Source organism: Mercenaria mercenaria, chromosome 3 (assembly GCF_021730395.1).
Source record: "Mercenaria mercenaria strain notata chromosome 3, MADL_Memer_1, whole genome shotgun sequence".
NCBI classification, from domain to species: domain Eukaryota; kingdom Metazoa; phylum Mollusca; class Bivalvia; order Venerida; family Veneridae; genus Mercenaria; species Mercenaria mercenaria.
This window is the reverse complement of record NC_069363.1, coordinates 95,008,563-95,024,417: the sequence shown is the minus strand read 5'-3', so window position 1 is coordinate 95,024,417 and position 15,855 is coordinate 95,008,563. Positions and strand designations below refer to the sequence as shown.

General features: G+C 37.9%; 2 protein-coding genes across 3 annotated transcripts; both read left to right on the top strand.

Annotated features, from left to right (window-relative positions):
- Positions 1 to 657: 657 nt before the first annotated feature.
- LOC123523966 (uncharacterized) lies at positions 658 to 7,678 on the top strand. 2 transcript variants are annotated; one of them, XM_045301766.2, is made up of 4 exons: positions 691 to 869; positions 2,406 to 2,569; positions 4,154 to 4,243; positions 5,905 to 7,678. In XM_045301766.2, exons 1-4 carry the CDS (start codon positions 857 to 859, stop codon positions 6,454 to 6,456), a joined length of 819 nt encoding a protein of 272 aa, XP_045157701.1. In that variant the 5' UTR covers positions 691 to 856; the 3' UTR covers positions 6,457 to 7,678. The 2 variants fall into 2 exon arrangements, with proteins under 2 accessions (XP_045157705.1, XP_045157701.1); XM_045301770.2 differs by lacking the exon at positions 4,154 to 4,243 and having other exon boundaries at positions 658 to 869.
- Positions 7,679 to 8,653: 975 nt separating this feature from the next.
- Positions 8,654 to 15,521, top strand: LOC123523965 (uncharacterized). The gene is made up of 4 exons (XM_053539986.1): positions 8,654 to 9,497; positions 10,518 to 10,681; positions 11,461 to 11,550; positions 14,802 to 15,521. Exons 1-4 carry the CDS (start codon positions 9,485 to 9,487, stop codon positions 15,327 to 15,329), a joined length of 795 nt encoding a protein of 264 aa, XP_053395961.1. The 5' UTR covers positions 8,654 to 9,484; the 3' UTR covers positions 15,330 to 15,521.
- The last annotated feature ends 334 nt before the right edge of the window (positions 15,522 to 15,855 follow it).

The following is a 15,855-nucleotide window of genomic DNA, read 5'->3' as shown; positions in this document are numbered from 1 at the left end:
CAGAACTCAAAGTCAAGCTGGCACGAAATGATCTAATGCCGAGCTGGCACGACATTCGTCAATTGCGAACGTCTGTTTTTGTCTTTTCAAAAATCTTCATTATTCGACTCACCCCTCTAAACATATGTATAACATACGTAAATTAAACGTTTTAGTTCTAGTCTAGTTTCATGTAAAATATAGTGTAACAAATAGTTCTAGAATGTATCTACCTGTGGTTTGTACAGAGACATCTTATCTGTTATTCATATTTGGGTAGATAAACCGGTTACACTACTTTAGTATTAGGCAAAATGCCTTCTCATGAGGAAAACCTGGCCGCCATGTCACGGCGGCAGTTTATCAAACTTTTTCGGCGTGTTGTAGATTTCTGTAGATCAGGATGTACCTATATCGTTGTACTTACTCAATATTGTCTAACTTCTGCTGCAGTTAAACTATTTCCAAAGATTACAACATACGTAGAATAACACCACTAAATGCAAGTTGTCGAGCGAAGCGATAAAAAAAAAACAACAGAAAAAACCGTATAAAATTACCTTGAAAGTATGTTAATAGAATAAATTTGCAAACATTGCTGGAAAGTAGTGGTGCGTTCGCACTCGTTGAAAACCCACTAGCTACGACTCCAATAGCTTGTTGTAAAAACATATCATTGTGCGTTTAAATGTTTGATATTTTTGTTACTCTCAAGTTAGAAAGCTGGGAATATCGATAACCCATTTTGAAATACACCACCTTATATATTACGCTATACTGAGTATGTAGAACACTATAGTATATTGAGTGACACAGGTACATGAAAGCAACAGGAACTGACTGATTATTGATAAATCGGGACTGAACTGGAATAAAAATGACGGCTGAAGGTTGGTACTATGATTTAGCTTTATTGCTGTTATAATAATTAATATTTCACTGTCATCATATTAAACAGTCACCATCTTTACACTTAACATTCATTCTACATAGTTCAAAGTCGGGAGTGTATGTTTACGTAAAAGATGTTTATACCTTTAATTAAAAAGGCAGAAGTAACCTTTAATTAAATGGCGGAAGCTTCAGCAGTCTGCTTAAAAAGATACTAGTATGTTGTTCTGGGTATTACACTCGAAAAAGTAGGTCATTTGGCCCATAAATAAAAAATGTATGATATTTCGAAATTCGATATTTTGCCATGATACAGTAAACAACTGCGTCAGAGCAAAACAGGACCACTTTTTTGATATTATATTTATGTTACTAATACAGTTATACACATGGTAATTAACATTGGTTAAAATAGTGTCGCAATACAAATGGACATGTTCTCGTAGTGTTTATGAAAGGAATAGCGAGGGTGTAAGAAAAGAGAGGGGTGGTTTTGATGCGGGATAAATGCCCAGATACCCTAACTGACCTCTTTTTGAACGTTTGGCTTGGGGGCTCATTTCAATGTACTAGAAATATGAAACAACATATCAACCCGTGACAACTAAATCTGTCATGTAAATCAATACCAGAGTGACGTTTGAAGTATAAAGTATGTTTGTAAATACTAAAGTCAATAACCTGAAATCGATAAACAGCGAACCTGTGTGATGTATTATTTATACCTCAAATAGGTCCATTGAAATCATTTATTCATGTAGAAAAGTGGATATACACTAGCAATGCCTCTCTAAGGAAGGAATTACTTACACTTATATTAAGTTACTAGTATTCAGCAATGACTTCGCATCGCATCTAAACAAGTAAACATCTAAAATAACAACTTCAATAGTCTTAAGCGAAAATTGTAAATATTTACATATTTCAATGGAAAGTCGATTGTAGTTCAATTTAAAATGAAAAACCCCTACCCCTCTGCATGAGACGTGGTGCCAGTCGGCTCCAACTTAAAAATAACACCACTTGGTATTTTCAAAGTTTAAAGTCAGTGTAAGCATACATTTTTTATTTTATTTTAATGTTGATATGAGCGAGTTTTGCATTTTAATATTTGATTTTTTTTAGTTTGATTACTCTGAAACAATAAAATAATTCCAACGAAAAATTAATGCCTTTATCACAATGCTTGCCGACACAGCTTCCCTCATTTCACGGTGCATACACGTGACTAGCATGGTTCCTACCAGTCCAACCCGTTACATAATTCATTTCAGTCTGATATTCTGTGAACTAACCGTAAAGTGAGGTAACTAGGGTCACATATTGGGACTAGGTTCCTTCCTCTACAATATAACGCAGTGAAGGCAGCCAACTTTTTTCCCACTTTTAAATTTGATCTAATACATAGAAAACTTGTGGGGAAATTGACTTGCATTTCACTAATTAATATCAATATTTCAAACTGTATCGTTTATACAGTGTATAGTGCAATATGAAATACGATTAGAAAAGTATTATTGATCATTGTTTTACAGAGGAAGGACGAGAGAAGGCTTTACGGCTGTATAAGATTCTAGCATGTTTGCTTGGGCTGCTCGGAGTGGGTCTTCTTATATGTGGTATTCTAGCTGTGACGAACACAGATTCAGACAGCTTCGGAATGCCGTACTTTCTCGGGGGATTCATCGTCGGAATATTGGTAATATGGTTATAAAATATGTATGTAAATCGAAGAACAAAAATCATTTTCAATGCTAAGTAAAATTTATTCCATGCCAGAAGTGTTTTTTATACGCCCGAAGGGACGTATTATGTTATGACGCTGGTGTCCGTCTGTCCGTCTGTCCGTCCGTCTGTCCGTCCGTCCGTCCGTCTGTCCGTCTGTCCGTTAGCAATTTCGTGTCCGCTCTGTAACTCTTGAACCCCTTGAAGGATTTCAAGGAAACTTTACACAAATGTTCACCACACCGAGACGATGTGCAGAGCGCATGTTTTGGATGTCTCGCTTCAAGGTCAAGGTCACACTTAGGAGTCAAAGGTCATATCACTTTGTTTCGTGTCCGCTCTGTAACTCTTGAACCCCTTGAAGGATTTCAAAGAAACTTGACACAAATGTTCACCACACCAAGACGACGTGCAGAGCGCATGTTCCGGATGACTTGCTGCAAGGTCAAGGTCACACTTAGGGGTCAAAAGTCATGTCAGTTTCTTTCGTGTCCACTCTGTAACTCTTGAACTGCTGGAAGGATTTCAAAGAAACTTGGCAGAAATGTTCACCACATTGTAACGATGTGCAGAGCGCATGTTCCGGATGACTCACTTCAAGGTCAAGGTCACACTTAAAGGTCAAAGGTCATATATGACTTTGCTTTGTGTATATTGCTCTGCATTGCACTGCTCTTGTTTTTATTTGGCAGATCTCTTTTTTGTACTTACAATAATTTTTTTTTTTGAATTACTTCCCTTTTATGTTACTATAAATAGCTTACTTTGAAACTTTTTTATTATTGGCCGTAGGGAAAAACCGAGACCACTTTTCTGTGGTACAACATGGATGGTACCTCCAATTTTAAGGTGTATTTTTACATACCTGTACCTGATAAGGATTTTTTTGTAGACATTGAATTTTTTTTTTTGTGGACTTAGATTTGTTTTTTAAAGTTTTCCTTTTGTTGTTCCAGTCCTTTGGGGCTACAACAGTCAAGTTCTTAAAATTTTGCTCCCATCCTATGATGTAAGCCTTCGGGCGTATATTGCCCCGCTTGGCGGCGCTCTTGTTTTTTATTTCATTAACACTGTTGATAATGTTCTAAAATTCTAAGAGAATCAAAATTTTGAACTTCCGTTATACGTGACTGCCTAGATATGCAGCAGATTCTTAGAACAAACTTACATATATACTGAGCGGCGATGGCCTAATGGATAAGGCACCTGCCCCGCAATCGGGTAGTCGGAGGTTCGAGCCCGTAAGAGGCGGGTCATGTTACTGTGGAGAGACCGGTTGGTGAGCCGCCAGCTTGTTAAAATAATAGTTACTGATTGCCTACCTGCCTGGTGCCTTGCCTTCAAAATAGTAATCGAGAAGCAATGCTGTTCAATATATGTAGGTGTCTCATAAACCAAACTGGTTGTCACTTTCAGTGAGGGTGAGACTATAATAAACAAACACGTTTCTTTTTATTTACATTAAATGTTCGGAGTATTAGTTAGATAGTGGCCATACTGAAAATGCTATCACCAATTTTTCTGTTATAAATTAATTTCGTTACGTCTTGATTTTCAGACGCTAATTTCTGCAGCTCTTTGCACGTGCATATTCCTGAAAGCGCCTGGTGCAGACAGTGACGTAAAGAAAAGGGAACTAGCTTGTGCGGTAGGTCTTACTATACACTAATGAAAAGTGTTAAAACGTGATATTTAATGTGACGTTTATAGACGTAATAAACATAAACATAGGTGATAAATGCAACATTCATATAAATAATAAGCATTTATATAGCAAGTCGTTCGACTTTTTATTCAGTGACCACAGAAAAAGTTTTCTTTGTAGTTTCAGAGATATTCTGAAAGAGACGTCTCTGTTCTGTGACTCTTAGCTTTTTTTCTAGAGAGATATCTTTCTTTGTAATAGAGATATCAGTATACAGTGATAAGATGACTGATAGCTCGATTTACTGTAAAGATATCTCTTTTAATAACACCTACAGCGGTCCATACTCTGCGGAGCTTCGGCTTCACTTCGGCTGAAAAGTCGAATAATTTAAGCATAAACTTTCTCTCTGGCGCACGCACACACGCACGCACGTACTGATAGCTCTTTAAATAGTATATCTTTCTTAGTACAAGCGCTCACTCTCTAACTTAAAACGAATACTTATATCTATTAAAATGAAGGGGATATCCTGTTGTGCGGAAGTGCCAGCTGATTGGTAAAGACAATTGGTATAGGGATCAGTATTTTTTTACTTTTTGTAACGTTACTTTTCTCCCTCTCTTTCGAAATATATTGCCAGCACTTAACGTTCTCAATCCATCTCTTTCAAATAACGCGCCAGCGCGTTTGTGTATAGAGCTAGTCTTTTTTTCGCGTCAACTGCTATCTCTTTCAATAAAACGGCGCTAAATGCTATAAATGCTTTATAAAGATATTTCTTTTAATTTTGAAAATACTACTTTCTGTTTGCATTTGAAGATTTAGAGATATTTGTATTTCCTGTAGTCACTGACTAAACTGTAGCATAGATTTTGAATCATCTCCTTATAAGAAAAAATATCCAGATAGAATATGGACAACAACTTTTCTAGTGCATTTGTGTTCGTAGGAGATAACTCCTGAGGCTATTTAATTTTTATTAAATTAAGTCCCGTTACTCCTCCGAACGTAAACCGGAATTGATTAGAATATGAAAAGCGAAAAAGATGGAAATATTTGAAAACAAAAGATTATTTAGTTGCCTTACTAGTCTCCAGCTGACGTATGTTGAAAGGCCCGGTAAGATCATTTGCCCCTCGCCTTTGTGGGCTCGAAACCTCGCTCAGGAAGTAGAATGGTCGGTGATTCTACTCGGGTGCCCGGGCACTTTGGTCTTCCTACACCATCAAACGCTAGAATGTCACCATATGACCTTAAATTGTGTAGTTTTGACGTTAAGTCCAACAAAAAAAACAAGAGCTGTCAGAACAAGATAACTGAGAATACGCAGACAGTACTGCTTGGACTCGTGGGGTGTGGGTGGTGTTTTGAGAACTTGCATGGAACCTGCATGGAACCTGGCGTGAAATCGGCATTGATGGGCACCACAGCAATAGTTTTCTGTCCAGACCAGCTGTTGACTGTTGCTGTAAAATCACACAGCAGCATATATAAACTAGTTACTGAAGTGTACCCTCTTCTAAACGCATTGTTTTTAAATATTATTCATAACAGTATTTAGAAAAAAAGTCCTTGAAAGTGAAGTTGTTGGTTAAAATTCAACCTTCAAAATAAATTCAGAATGTAAACACACTAATACAACATATATTTTGCTGTTTCAGATTCAAGGACAGTATATTTTGTCCATGTTTACGATAATGGGTTGTTTTATCGGCTGTGTTAGCGCCGGGGTGGGAGGCTTAAGTTCATCTGGTTTCGATGATGACGATGAAGACGAAGATGGTCCCAAGAAAACGCTTGCAGTCATTATTCTCGTCGGCTGTATCGGAGCCATCTTCTTGACAATATTCTCTATGTGTATTGTGTGTACATACAGTTCATACTTTGGCGTAGTAATACAACGCGGACGTCGTGGTCGGATGGTATTTATAAATAACACTGGACAAACCGCTGGAATGCCCACAACAATCCATACAACAACATTCCAAACGACTCCGCAAACAAATAGTAACCAAGTAAGTCAGTTAGAGGCACAAAATCGTCTGCTTCAGCAGCAACTTGAGCTACAAAGACAGTTGTTTCAGCAGCAGCAGCAACAACAACAGCAGACGCAATATTCAGGTGGATTCTATCCCCCGCCACCTCCTCCTTCATACGGATTAAATGACTCGGCACCATCAGCTCCTCCACCTAATTATTTCGATGTGAAGTAAATCAAACACGATATGTAGTACAGTTGTGTAGTATTGAATAATAATATAGCGGGAATTGTAAACAATGCGCAAATCTGGTTGCACAGGAATGCAAACAAATAAAATGACGCATTTTGAAACAATTCGGATTACATGTATAAGAAAGTTTACGCGTTTGATCCATTTTTCCAAGACAATAGGGTTATTATAACAGTAGCTTGATCTGGGCAGCAGTATTCGGCTCGAGTGGATTTTGCCAGATCGGATCTCACGAAGCGCGCAAGCTTCTGTTTTATTATATACCTTTACCATTTTGATTCTTGTTTTGTTCTTGAACGAAATCTTCAATGTTTATCGATATTAAATGGATGTTTATCGATATTAAATGGATGTTTATCGATATTAAATGGAACTTAGTGAAGTTTTTATGTGCGCTATTTATAAAATTGTGTCGGATCGTGCATATTAATGAAAATAGTCCGGCAGCATACAATACGGAAGGTACAATACGGAATTTAAAAGGTACAATACGGAATTTTTGTCTGTCTGTTCATATTTGATTGTGAAATACAAGCCGATTTTTTTACAGAATTTATATAGGTATATAATAAAGTCATTTATTCGTACAATCAATGTCTTTACGCAAAGCCACTTTTTATGAGAATACAGTTTGCTGCACTTTATCTGACCAATTTTCCTGTATTGTATAAGGAATCTTGTTCTGCTGTTCCGCACTTTAATTTAACTTTTCTATGTCATACGCACGGGAAAATCGCTCATTCAGGTAACATTTCTAGTAACTTTTTAGAACGTTTTGCTTAGATTTTTTTTTCACGAGCAAATGTGTCAGTATAAATAAAGTCTAGTCGACGGTTTTGTGTCGGGAAAGCACTCGTTTTTTTCCTGTTTTCGACGCTTTTCCATCAAGTAACAAGAAAATTACAAGCAAAAATGTTACATGAATTCAGCGATTTTACCCGTGTGAACGTTACCGAAAAGTCACGTGGGTTGGCATGGAATATTCTCTTACATATTGACATAGATACTCTACGACTTATAACAAGGGCATGTGCCGTCAGTTTTGTAGGAGAGCCGTAAATAGCCACTATTCAGTGAAATAACCCTACATGAAATAATTCGATATTAAAGACTTTATACATGATTGTATTTCTTGTTTTTCTTATCTGTTAAATATGTTTATCACAGAAATGTTAAATACTTATTAAATAACTATTACTGAACATCTCAAAGTTTTCTTTCTTTTTACACATTAACTGACGTTTCTTTTTTTTGCATTTACGAAAACTAGTCAGCTGCCCGTTTATTATGCTCGGCATAACAGAGCCTGATACTACTGGAACAGCATGGAGCAATTACACTAACCCTTACCGTGGTAAATTTTAATAATGAGCATGTCCGTCATTCAATTTAGACAGTTCCATTAACTGTTAAAAGGGTTGCTTACCAAAAAGGTACTGACTGAATGGCAAAACAATGCGGATCATGATCTACACTGGTCGCAAAGACAGAATCAATCGTGTCCAGCATGATAAGGGCTAAATAGAAACAACTTTCATCTAGAAAGAATCTCTTTGGGTTTATATATTGCAATACCTATTGTAATTGTTTTATCAAAATTGGACACATACTGAGAACTAAATTTATTTTCTTCATTTGAAATCAAGTAGATCTGTTTGTTTCGCTTCCTCCGATTGAGCAACGGTTTTATTTAGTTATATATTGGTCTTAATGTATTGGATTTTGATGTTTATTTCTATACTTCCATTTTTTGTTCATTCTTTTATTTTTCTTCGGTCACATCACGTCAAAAATTAAGTCTTCTAGATACGGACTTTTTTTCAGTTTAATTACGTTTGATGCGTTTCAGTATAGTTCACTGAAGTCATGTAGAATTTGGAGAGGATTTTCCAAACATATTTGACGTTTTCAATTACTTTAAAATTTCTTTTTATTGTTAAAAGATTGTGCAAAGTGCACGCTGCCTTCATCGGGAAATAAAATGTCAAGTAAACAACTGTAAAAACATAATTATAAACAAGTCAACGACGAAGGATAAAATGAAATTCCTTCCGACAGCTCAAACGACACTGGTTCTCAGTTTGCCAATGCAATTGCAACTGATGACGATGACGTTGATGATGATGATGATGATGATGATGATGATGATGATGAATTTCTAATTCAACAGGCAAGTAAATTTACAAAAGACCATACTCCTAGCCATAACTCTTACAAGTTATTTGATTTTAGCCAGTGAGATCACTTTGCAGCCTCCACAAGACACTAATGAGAACAGTGCATCCTCTGGAACGAATAATTGCAATTTGAAAATGACAGATTAGAAGTTTGGTAAAATTGAGTTCCGAAACAATTTATTGCAACACCAGACATATGTTTGGTACACACATTTTAAATATTTTTCATTGGCTATGTGAATGCGTTTTTTTTCGTTAAGTACGAAATTCATGTCTGAAATATCCGATTCCAATTCCGTTGATATTCTTTACTACGATAAACTCACTGTTGACGTTATTTTGAAAATGCAATATAGGCATCATCTAAATTATTTTAAAAATACGTATTATTTAAAGGGTATTGTTTAAAATTTAAAAGAAACATCCTTTTACGGATTTAATGAGTCAAATGTAGCAGCCGAACGTAATACATTGTAGTATATAAATATTTTTCAATAAAGAAAACGAAAATAATGAGTTCGCAAGGTATTAAGTAGACAAAAAGATTAACCCTGCGGACAATAACATTTAAGAATTAAACATTAAATCTTTTCATATAAGTTGGCAAATAATGTCAGCTATTTTTATACGGCATAATAACTATTACATCTGGAAGATTAAGTTGATGTATTTCGATCAATAATCTAACTTGTACAGAAATTACCTCCCTTTTATTTTGACAAGCTTATTTTAGAAGGATTATAATTATACTGTGAAAAACTTTTTGTTGTAAAGAAGAACAGTTTGTAAATAGTGACATTTATTGATAAATTGGGAACGTTTTAGGAATACAAATGACGGCTGAAGGTAAGTTCTTTAATAACTACTTTCTCTCGTATTGCATGTTACCCTAGTGTCAGTAGAGCATTAGTGACAAGTGCGTGTAAATTATCAACCCGACATTTTCACTCATATATGGACGTAGATGTGTACGTCAATCGTCCTGACCAACACGGGTACGTTGGTAAGCCCCTGAGGGTCATAGACGATGACTAGGTGGTGTTGCACTTAGAAAACTGACTATTTTAACCATGTTCCGGGCGTGTTTGTCAAGGAAATTTTGCCGTACCCTACACAAAACGTGTAGATATAGGTCCTGGCTACCGTTTGAGACCAAGATCGGGTTCCTCTATAGGTAAGGGGCGGCCATAGAAGGTGACTGGATAGTGTTCAAACTATTTTGACTGTAAGTTAAATATTTTCAACCTAGTTGACCATTTATTACAAAACAGGTTGTAACATACGGCATCATGATCGGAACATGCACCAAACTATACACGAACCTACAAGGGTACACCCGTCAGTGCAGGACAAAAGTTAAAAATTATGATAATACCTATCATTACGCTGATTAATCTTAAGCTGATGATGATGGCGGTAATGACGATGATTATGATGATGATTATGATTATAAATATTTTAATGATGTTGGTGATGATGCAGAATGATGATTATGTGACGACTTACATGACAATAAATCTCCTATCTACAAAATGTCGAAATACTTTTTGTCCAAAGGTGCTGCACCCTAGCAACGTAGCTTCCATTTTGAGGCGAAACAAACCCATCATAGATTTCTTATTGTTAATATGCACTGGCGTATAATTATGTAGTAGGGTAGAGTATAAGGGTGCACTTTTACTTCCTTGCTATTGAGCCAGCTTTTAAAGCGACGTGGTAGAGTGTCAGCCTTAGGTTAGAGAGGTCCCGGGTTCAATTCCCGGTCAGGCCTGAAGTATTTTCAGTCTATTATATATGAATTTAAGTTATAGTTATAACCCGTCTTATTGATAATTCTAGCAAGAACACTGTTGTTTTCTTTTTCAGAGGAAGGGCGCGCAAAAGCTGTTAAAGCATATAAGATCCTTGCGGGCTTGTTTGGACTGCTTGGAGTAGGTCTTTTAGCATGTGGTATAGCAGCAGTGTTGAACCCAGGCTCACAAGACTTTGGACTACCCTATTTTATTGGAGGATTTATCGTCGGAATAATGGTAACGCAATCGTTCTGTTACATCGTAATTGGAAAAATTAAAAACACCCGCACCATGATGGCTTTTTACTTAATAAATAAATGTACTGAAACCATTTATTATGTAGAATAAAATCTGCAGTCCTCATTAAAACCATTCCTTTCTCGATAAAATATACGGGGCCTCCCTGGCCAAATAGTTTAGGTCATAGACGTCGGATCACTTGCCCCTCACCGATGTGTGTTCGAACCGTGCATGGGGTGAAGAATTCTTCCTGCGAGGAAGCCGTCGAGCAGACTTACGGAAGGTCGGTGGTTCTACCTGCGAGGAAGCCGTCGAGCAGACCTACGGAAGGTCGGTGGTTCTACCTGCGAGGAAGCCGTCGAGCAGACTTACGGAAGGCCGGTGGTTCTACCTGCGAGGAAGCCGTCGAGCAGACTTACGGAAGGTCGGTGGTTCTACAAAGGTGTCAGCCGTCGAGCAGACTGACGGAAGGTCGGTGGTTCTACCTGCGAGGAAGCCGTCGAGCAGACTTACGGAAGGTCGGTGGTTCTACCTGCGAGGAAGCCGTCGAGCAGACTTACGGAAGGTCGGTGGTTCTACCCAGGTGTCAGCCCATTACTGAAACAATGGCTGGAGGTGCACCTAGAGTCTTTCTCCACCAGGGAAAGCTGGAAAAATCGCTATATGACTTAAAATCATGTCCATGTGACTCTAAACAAAACAAGAAGAAAAGTTGGAATTCTTAAGAGATGAAATTTGAAAAAATGCTTGTATGTTCAATTCTATATATATTTCAGACACTAATTGCAGCAGCAATTTGCACGTACGTAATCCTGAAGGCACCTGATGCGGACAATGAATTGAAAAAACGGGAGGTAGGATGCGCGGTAAGTGGACGCTGTAGAAAGAAGTACAGTCTAGGATGAGCGGTAAGGGTCGATATAGAGAGGAATACAATGTAGTGTGAGAGGTAAGGGGTCGATGTAGAGAGGAATACAATGTAGAATGAGCGATAAAGGGTCGATGTAAAGAGGGATACAATGTAGGATGAGCGATAAGTGGTCGATGTAAAGAGGAATACAATGTAGTTTGAGCGGTAAGGGGTCGCTGTAGAGAGAAATACAATGTAGTCTGAGCGATAAGTGGTCGATGTAGAGAGGAATACAATGTAGTCTGAGCGGTAAGTGGTCGATGTAGAAAGGAATACAATGTAGTGTAAGCGGCAAGGGGTCGATGTAAAAAGGAATACAATGTAGAGGAATACAATGTAGTGTGAGCGGTAAGGGGTCGATGTAGAAAGGAATACAATGTAGTGTGAGCGGTAAGGGGTCGATGTAGAGAGGTTACACAATATAGTGTGAGCGGTAAGTGGTCGATGTAGAGAGGAATACAATGAAGTGTGAGCGGTAGGTGGTCGATGTAGAGAGGAATACAATGTAGGATGACCGATAAGTGGTCAATGTAGAAAGGAATACAATGTAGTGCGGGCGGTAAGGGGTCGATGTAGACAGGAATAAAATGTAGTGTGAGCGGTAAATGGTCGATGTAGAGAGGAATACAATGTAGGATGAGCTGTAAGGGGTCGATGTAGAAAGGAATACAATGTAGCGTGAGCGGTAAATGGTCGATGTAGAGAGAAATACAATGTAGGATGAGCGGTAAGTGGTCGAAGTAGAAAGGAATACAATGTAGGATGAGCGGTAAGGGGTCGATGTAGAGAGGAATACAATGTAGTGTGAGCGGTAAGGTTCGATGTAGAAAGGAATATAATGTAGTGTGAGCGGTAAGGGGTCGATGTAGAGAGGAATACAATGAAGTGTGAGCGGTAGGTGGTCGATGTAGAGAGGAATACAATGTAGGATGACCGATAAGTGGTCAATGTAGAAAGGAATACAATGTAGTGCGGGCGGTAATGGGCCGATGTAGAAAGGAATACAATGTAGTGTGAGCGGTAAGGGGTCGATGTAAAAAGGAATACAATGTAGTGTGAGCGGTAAGGGGTCGATGTAGAAAGGAATACAATGTAGTGTGAGCGGTAAGGGGTCGATGTAGAAAGGAATACAATGTAGTGTGAGCGGTAAGTGGTCGATGTAGAAAGGAATACAATGTAGTGTGAGCGGTAAGGGGTCGATGTAGAAAGGAATACAATGTAGCGTGAGCGGTAAGTGGCCGATGTAGAGAGGAATACTATGTAGGGCGCGTGGTGAGAAAGCGCAATAATCTTTGCCAAGGGACTGGACTACACACTTTGGCTAAAAAGATGTTTCTTTAAAATTGGAGTTTGGTCATATTATGGACATTTGAACATGAGTTTTTGTTTTTAAACTATTTCAAAAAATACTAAATACGCACGCACGCACGCACACACACACACACACACACACACTTTAGTCGGGAATCGAACCTGGAGTACCTCGGCAAGAAAACTTTCCTACCATCTTTACCAATACACTAAGGAGGCAATGCGTGCTTTATGCCTGTTGATATAAGGCTTCATAATCTTCGGTGTAATGGAACAATATTATGAACAACTAATTCTCATGTGTGTTCGATATGTGGTAATATCGCCGCATCTTTTTAGCTCGAAAACGATGCTGAAATGTTGAAACAATGAAACCATGATGGTGAAAAGACGGAATTATTTCGTACTTTCACCATCGTACCGACGACTTTTCACCATTGTGGTTTCGTTGTTTCGATGTTTCAACATCTTGATTTCATGCGACTTTTCATCACTGTAGGTTCGACTTTTCACCGCCGAACGTTGGACTTTTCGACCTCGTACTTTCATGTTTTCATCATCGTAGTATCGCCTTCCTGTCGCCAATACGTACCTGTAGTCTATTTAGCATTACATTGTTTTGAATCCTTTGCCCATGTGTGACAGGAAAACGATACTACGATGGTGAAAAGTCGGAACTACTATGGAGAAGAGTCGAAATAACGAAAACACGATTTCAATGTTTTTGCATCATCGCTTCATTTGTTTTTTCGACCTCAAAATATGCGGCTATGGCCCTAACGGGATACCGTATCCATAGCATAATAAAATCTGTTTGTAAGTACGTTTCAAAACCTTCTTAAAAAATAAAGCAATAATTCCTGTTATCTTAAAGTTTTCTTTTTTCTTTTTGTCATACGATCTGGAGGTCAGTTACTCGAATTATTATCCGTCAAATGATAAAAAAAATGTTATCTGAATCGAGCGATTTTTCCCGTGAAGTCTCACGTGATTTGGCCACTATTTGTACTGTCGGATTTCTTTAATGTAGTGTATCTACGGTGGCTGATTTCGGTCATTTCATTCTGGCGTATTGGCACGTTTGAAGGGAGCAAACAAATTGAAGTACAAGTGGCTTAAGTTTCGGGAACGTCGTATCATTACATTATCAAAATTGGCAAATTACTAAAATGTATCACAATAAATATAGAAGCAAGTTTGGATGCAGTAAGCGAAGACGAAATGTGACATATTTCCACGTAAAGAGATTTGAAAAGTCAAGTAAAATACCCCAGCCTCTATTGATGTTCTCGCAGAGCGCTGAAAATTACCTTGCGTGAAAAATATTTTGCAAGTATGTTAACTATGTTCTATGTAACTGTGAGAAGGCTAGCAAGTACGTTTTGCATATCGATGTTGCAGAGCTGGAGCGGTCTTCTGCGCATGTCCGGAAGTGATTATCAGTTGGAGCGCACGACAAAAATACGCAATTTTTGCATGTCCACACGCATTTAGTGTATAATATGCATAATATACTGACTAAAGGTTAGGGTTAGTATTACCATGGTTACAAAATATATACATTTAAGACACTTTTTTGTTCAAATGGCTTGAATCTGGTATATTCCGGAGTCTGTAATTTATACAGGCGCCCCAGGTCTGCATTGAGTCACACTCTTTGCATATTTGTAAACAGTTAAAAGGTATCAGGACGGATTGTATTTGTTTCACATGACAACCACGTTCATCGCGATTTTGCGGTATTGATATGATTCAACGCGAAAATATTGCTAACGTACATGTACTCACGTCTGAAAGAAAAGTTTCTTCATAACAAATAAGAAGAGAATGGCGAGCACTTTCTTTACTATGAAACGAATGAAGGTCCAACAATATTTTAATATTTTGTTGTTTCAGATTCAAGGACAGTACATTCTGGCAATGTTTACGATCATGGGCTGTTTTATTGGTTGTGTAGGCGCCGGATTAGGAGGCTTAAGTTCGTCTTCAAGTTACTACGACGACGACGAAGAAGAAGACAGTCCGAAGAAAACGCTTGCAATCATTATTCTCGTCGGCTGTATCGGAGCCATCTTCTTGACAATATTCTCTATGTGTGTTGTGTGTACATACAGTTCATACTTTGGAGTAGTAATACAACGCGGGCGTCGTGGTCGGATGGTATTTATAAATACCGGCGGATCATCTACAATGTCAAGTACAGTCCACGCAGCAACATTGCAGCCGACACCTCACACAAGTAATCAAGTTGACGAGCTAGAGAAACAAAATCGTCTGCTACAGCAACAACTTGATTTACAAAAGCAGATACAGCAGCAACAGCAGCAGAATCAATATTCAGGTGGTTTCTATCCCCCTCCACCACCGCCTTCATACGGAGCTGATGGGTCAGCACCGGAGTACCCTCCACCTGCCTATAATTGAATTCAATGAAACGGAAAAAAAACAGTTAATAGCTGACGAGGAGTTAAGCTTTGTCAGTTCTGTAAACTATCTGTACAAATGCTGGCATTCTAAATTGATGCTGATGATGATGGCGATGATCTACTGGCTCACAGAGAGGTCATTGTCATTGTAGTCTCTTTAAAGGCCTAGATTTTGGCAGTGGGCCAAGGGATTTCTGTCTTCACCAGCACAGTTGGGGGCTAATGATCATCACATTATGGTTCCAATAAACAAGGGTCATTGTTTATTGGAGAGTCAGTCTACCTTACAAGTGTATCAGTTAATGTGAAGGGGAAACAATGTAATTTATTTTAAATTAATGAATAATTGATAACTTTTAAAGTTATGTTAGTTTTTTGGCATTTCTATTTAAAGAAAAATATTTGTTGATCAAACACAATAATAAAATAATCAGAAACTTATTTTCACAATAATGAAACAATGAGAAACTTACTTAAAGAAATATGCAAGTTTTTATTTTTTTCAAATTCTGTCTGGAGAATTG

Bases quoted from the DNA above. Each gene is read 5' to 3' on its own strand.
- LOC123523966 (XM_045301766.2), top strand. The intron at 2,570-4,153 runs GTAATATGGTTA...CTTGATTTTCAG, and splicing joins GATTCATCGTCGGAATATTG to ACGCTAATTTCTGCAGCTCT. The intron at 4,244-5,904 runs GTAGGTCTTACT...TTGCTGTTTCAG, and splicing joins AAAGGGAACTAGCTTGTGCG to ATTCAAGGACAGTATATTTT.
- LOC123523965 (XM_053539986.1), top strand. The intron at 10,682-11,460 runs GTAACGCAATCG...TATATATTTCAG, and splicing joins GATTTATCGTCGGAATAATG to ACACTAATTGCAGCAGCAAT. The intron at 11,551-14,801 runs GTAAGTGGACGC...TTGTTGTTTCAG, and splicing joins AACGGGAGGTAGGATGCGCG to ATTCAAGGACAGTACATTCT.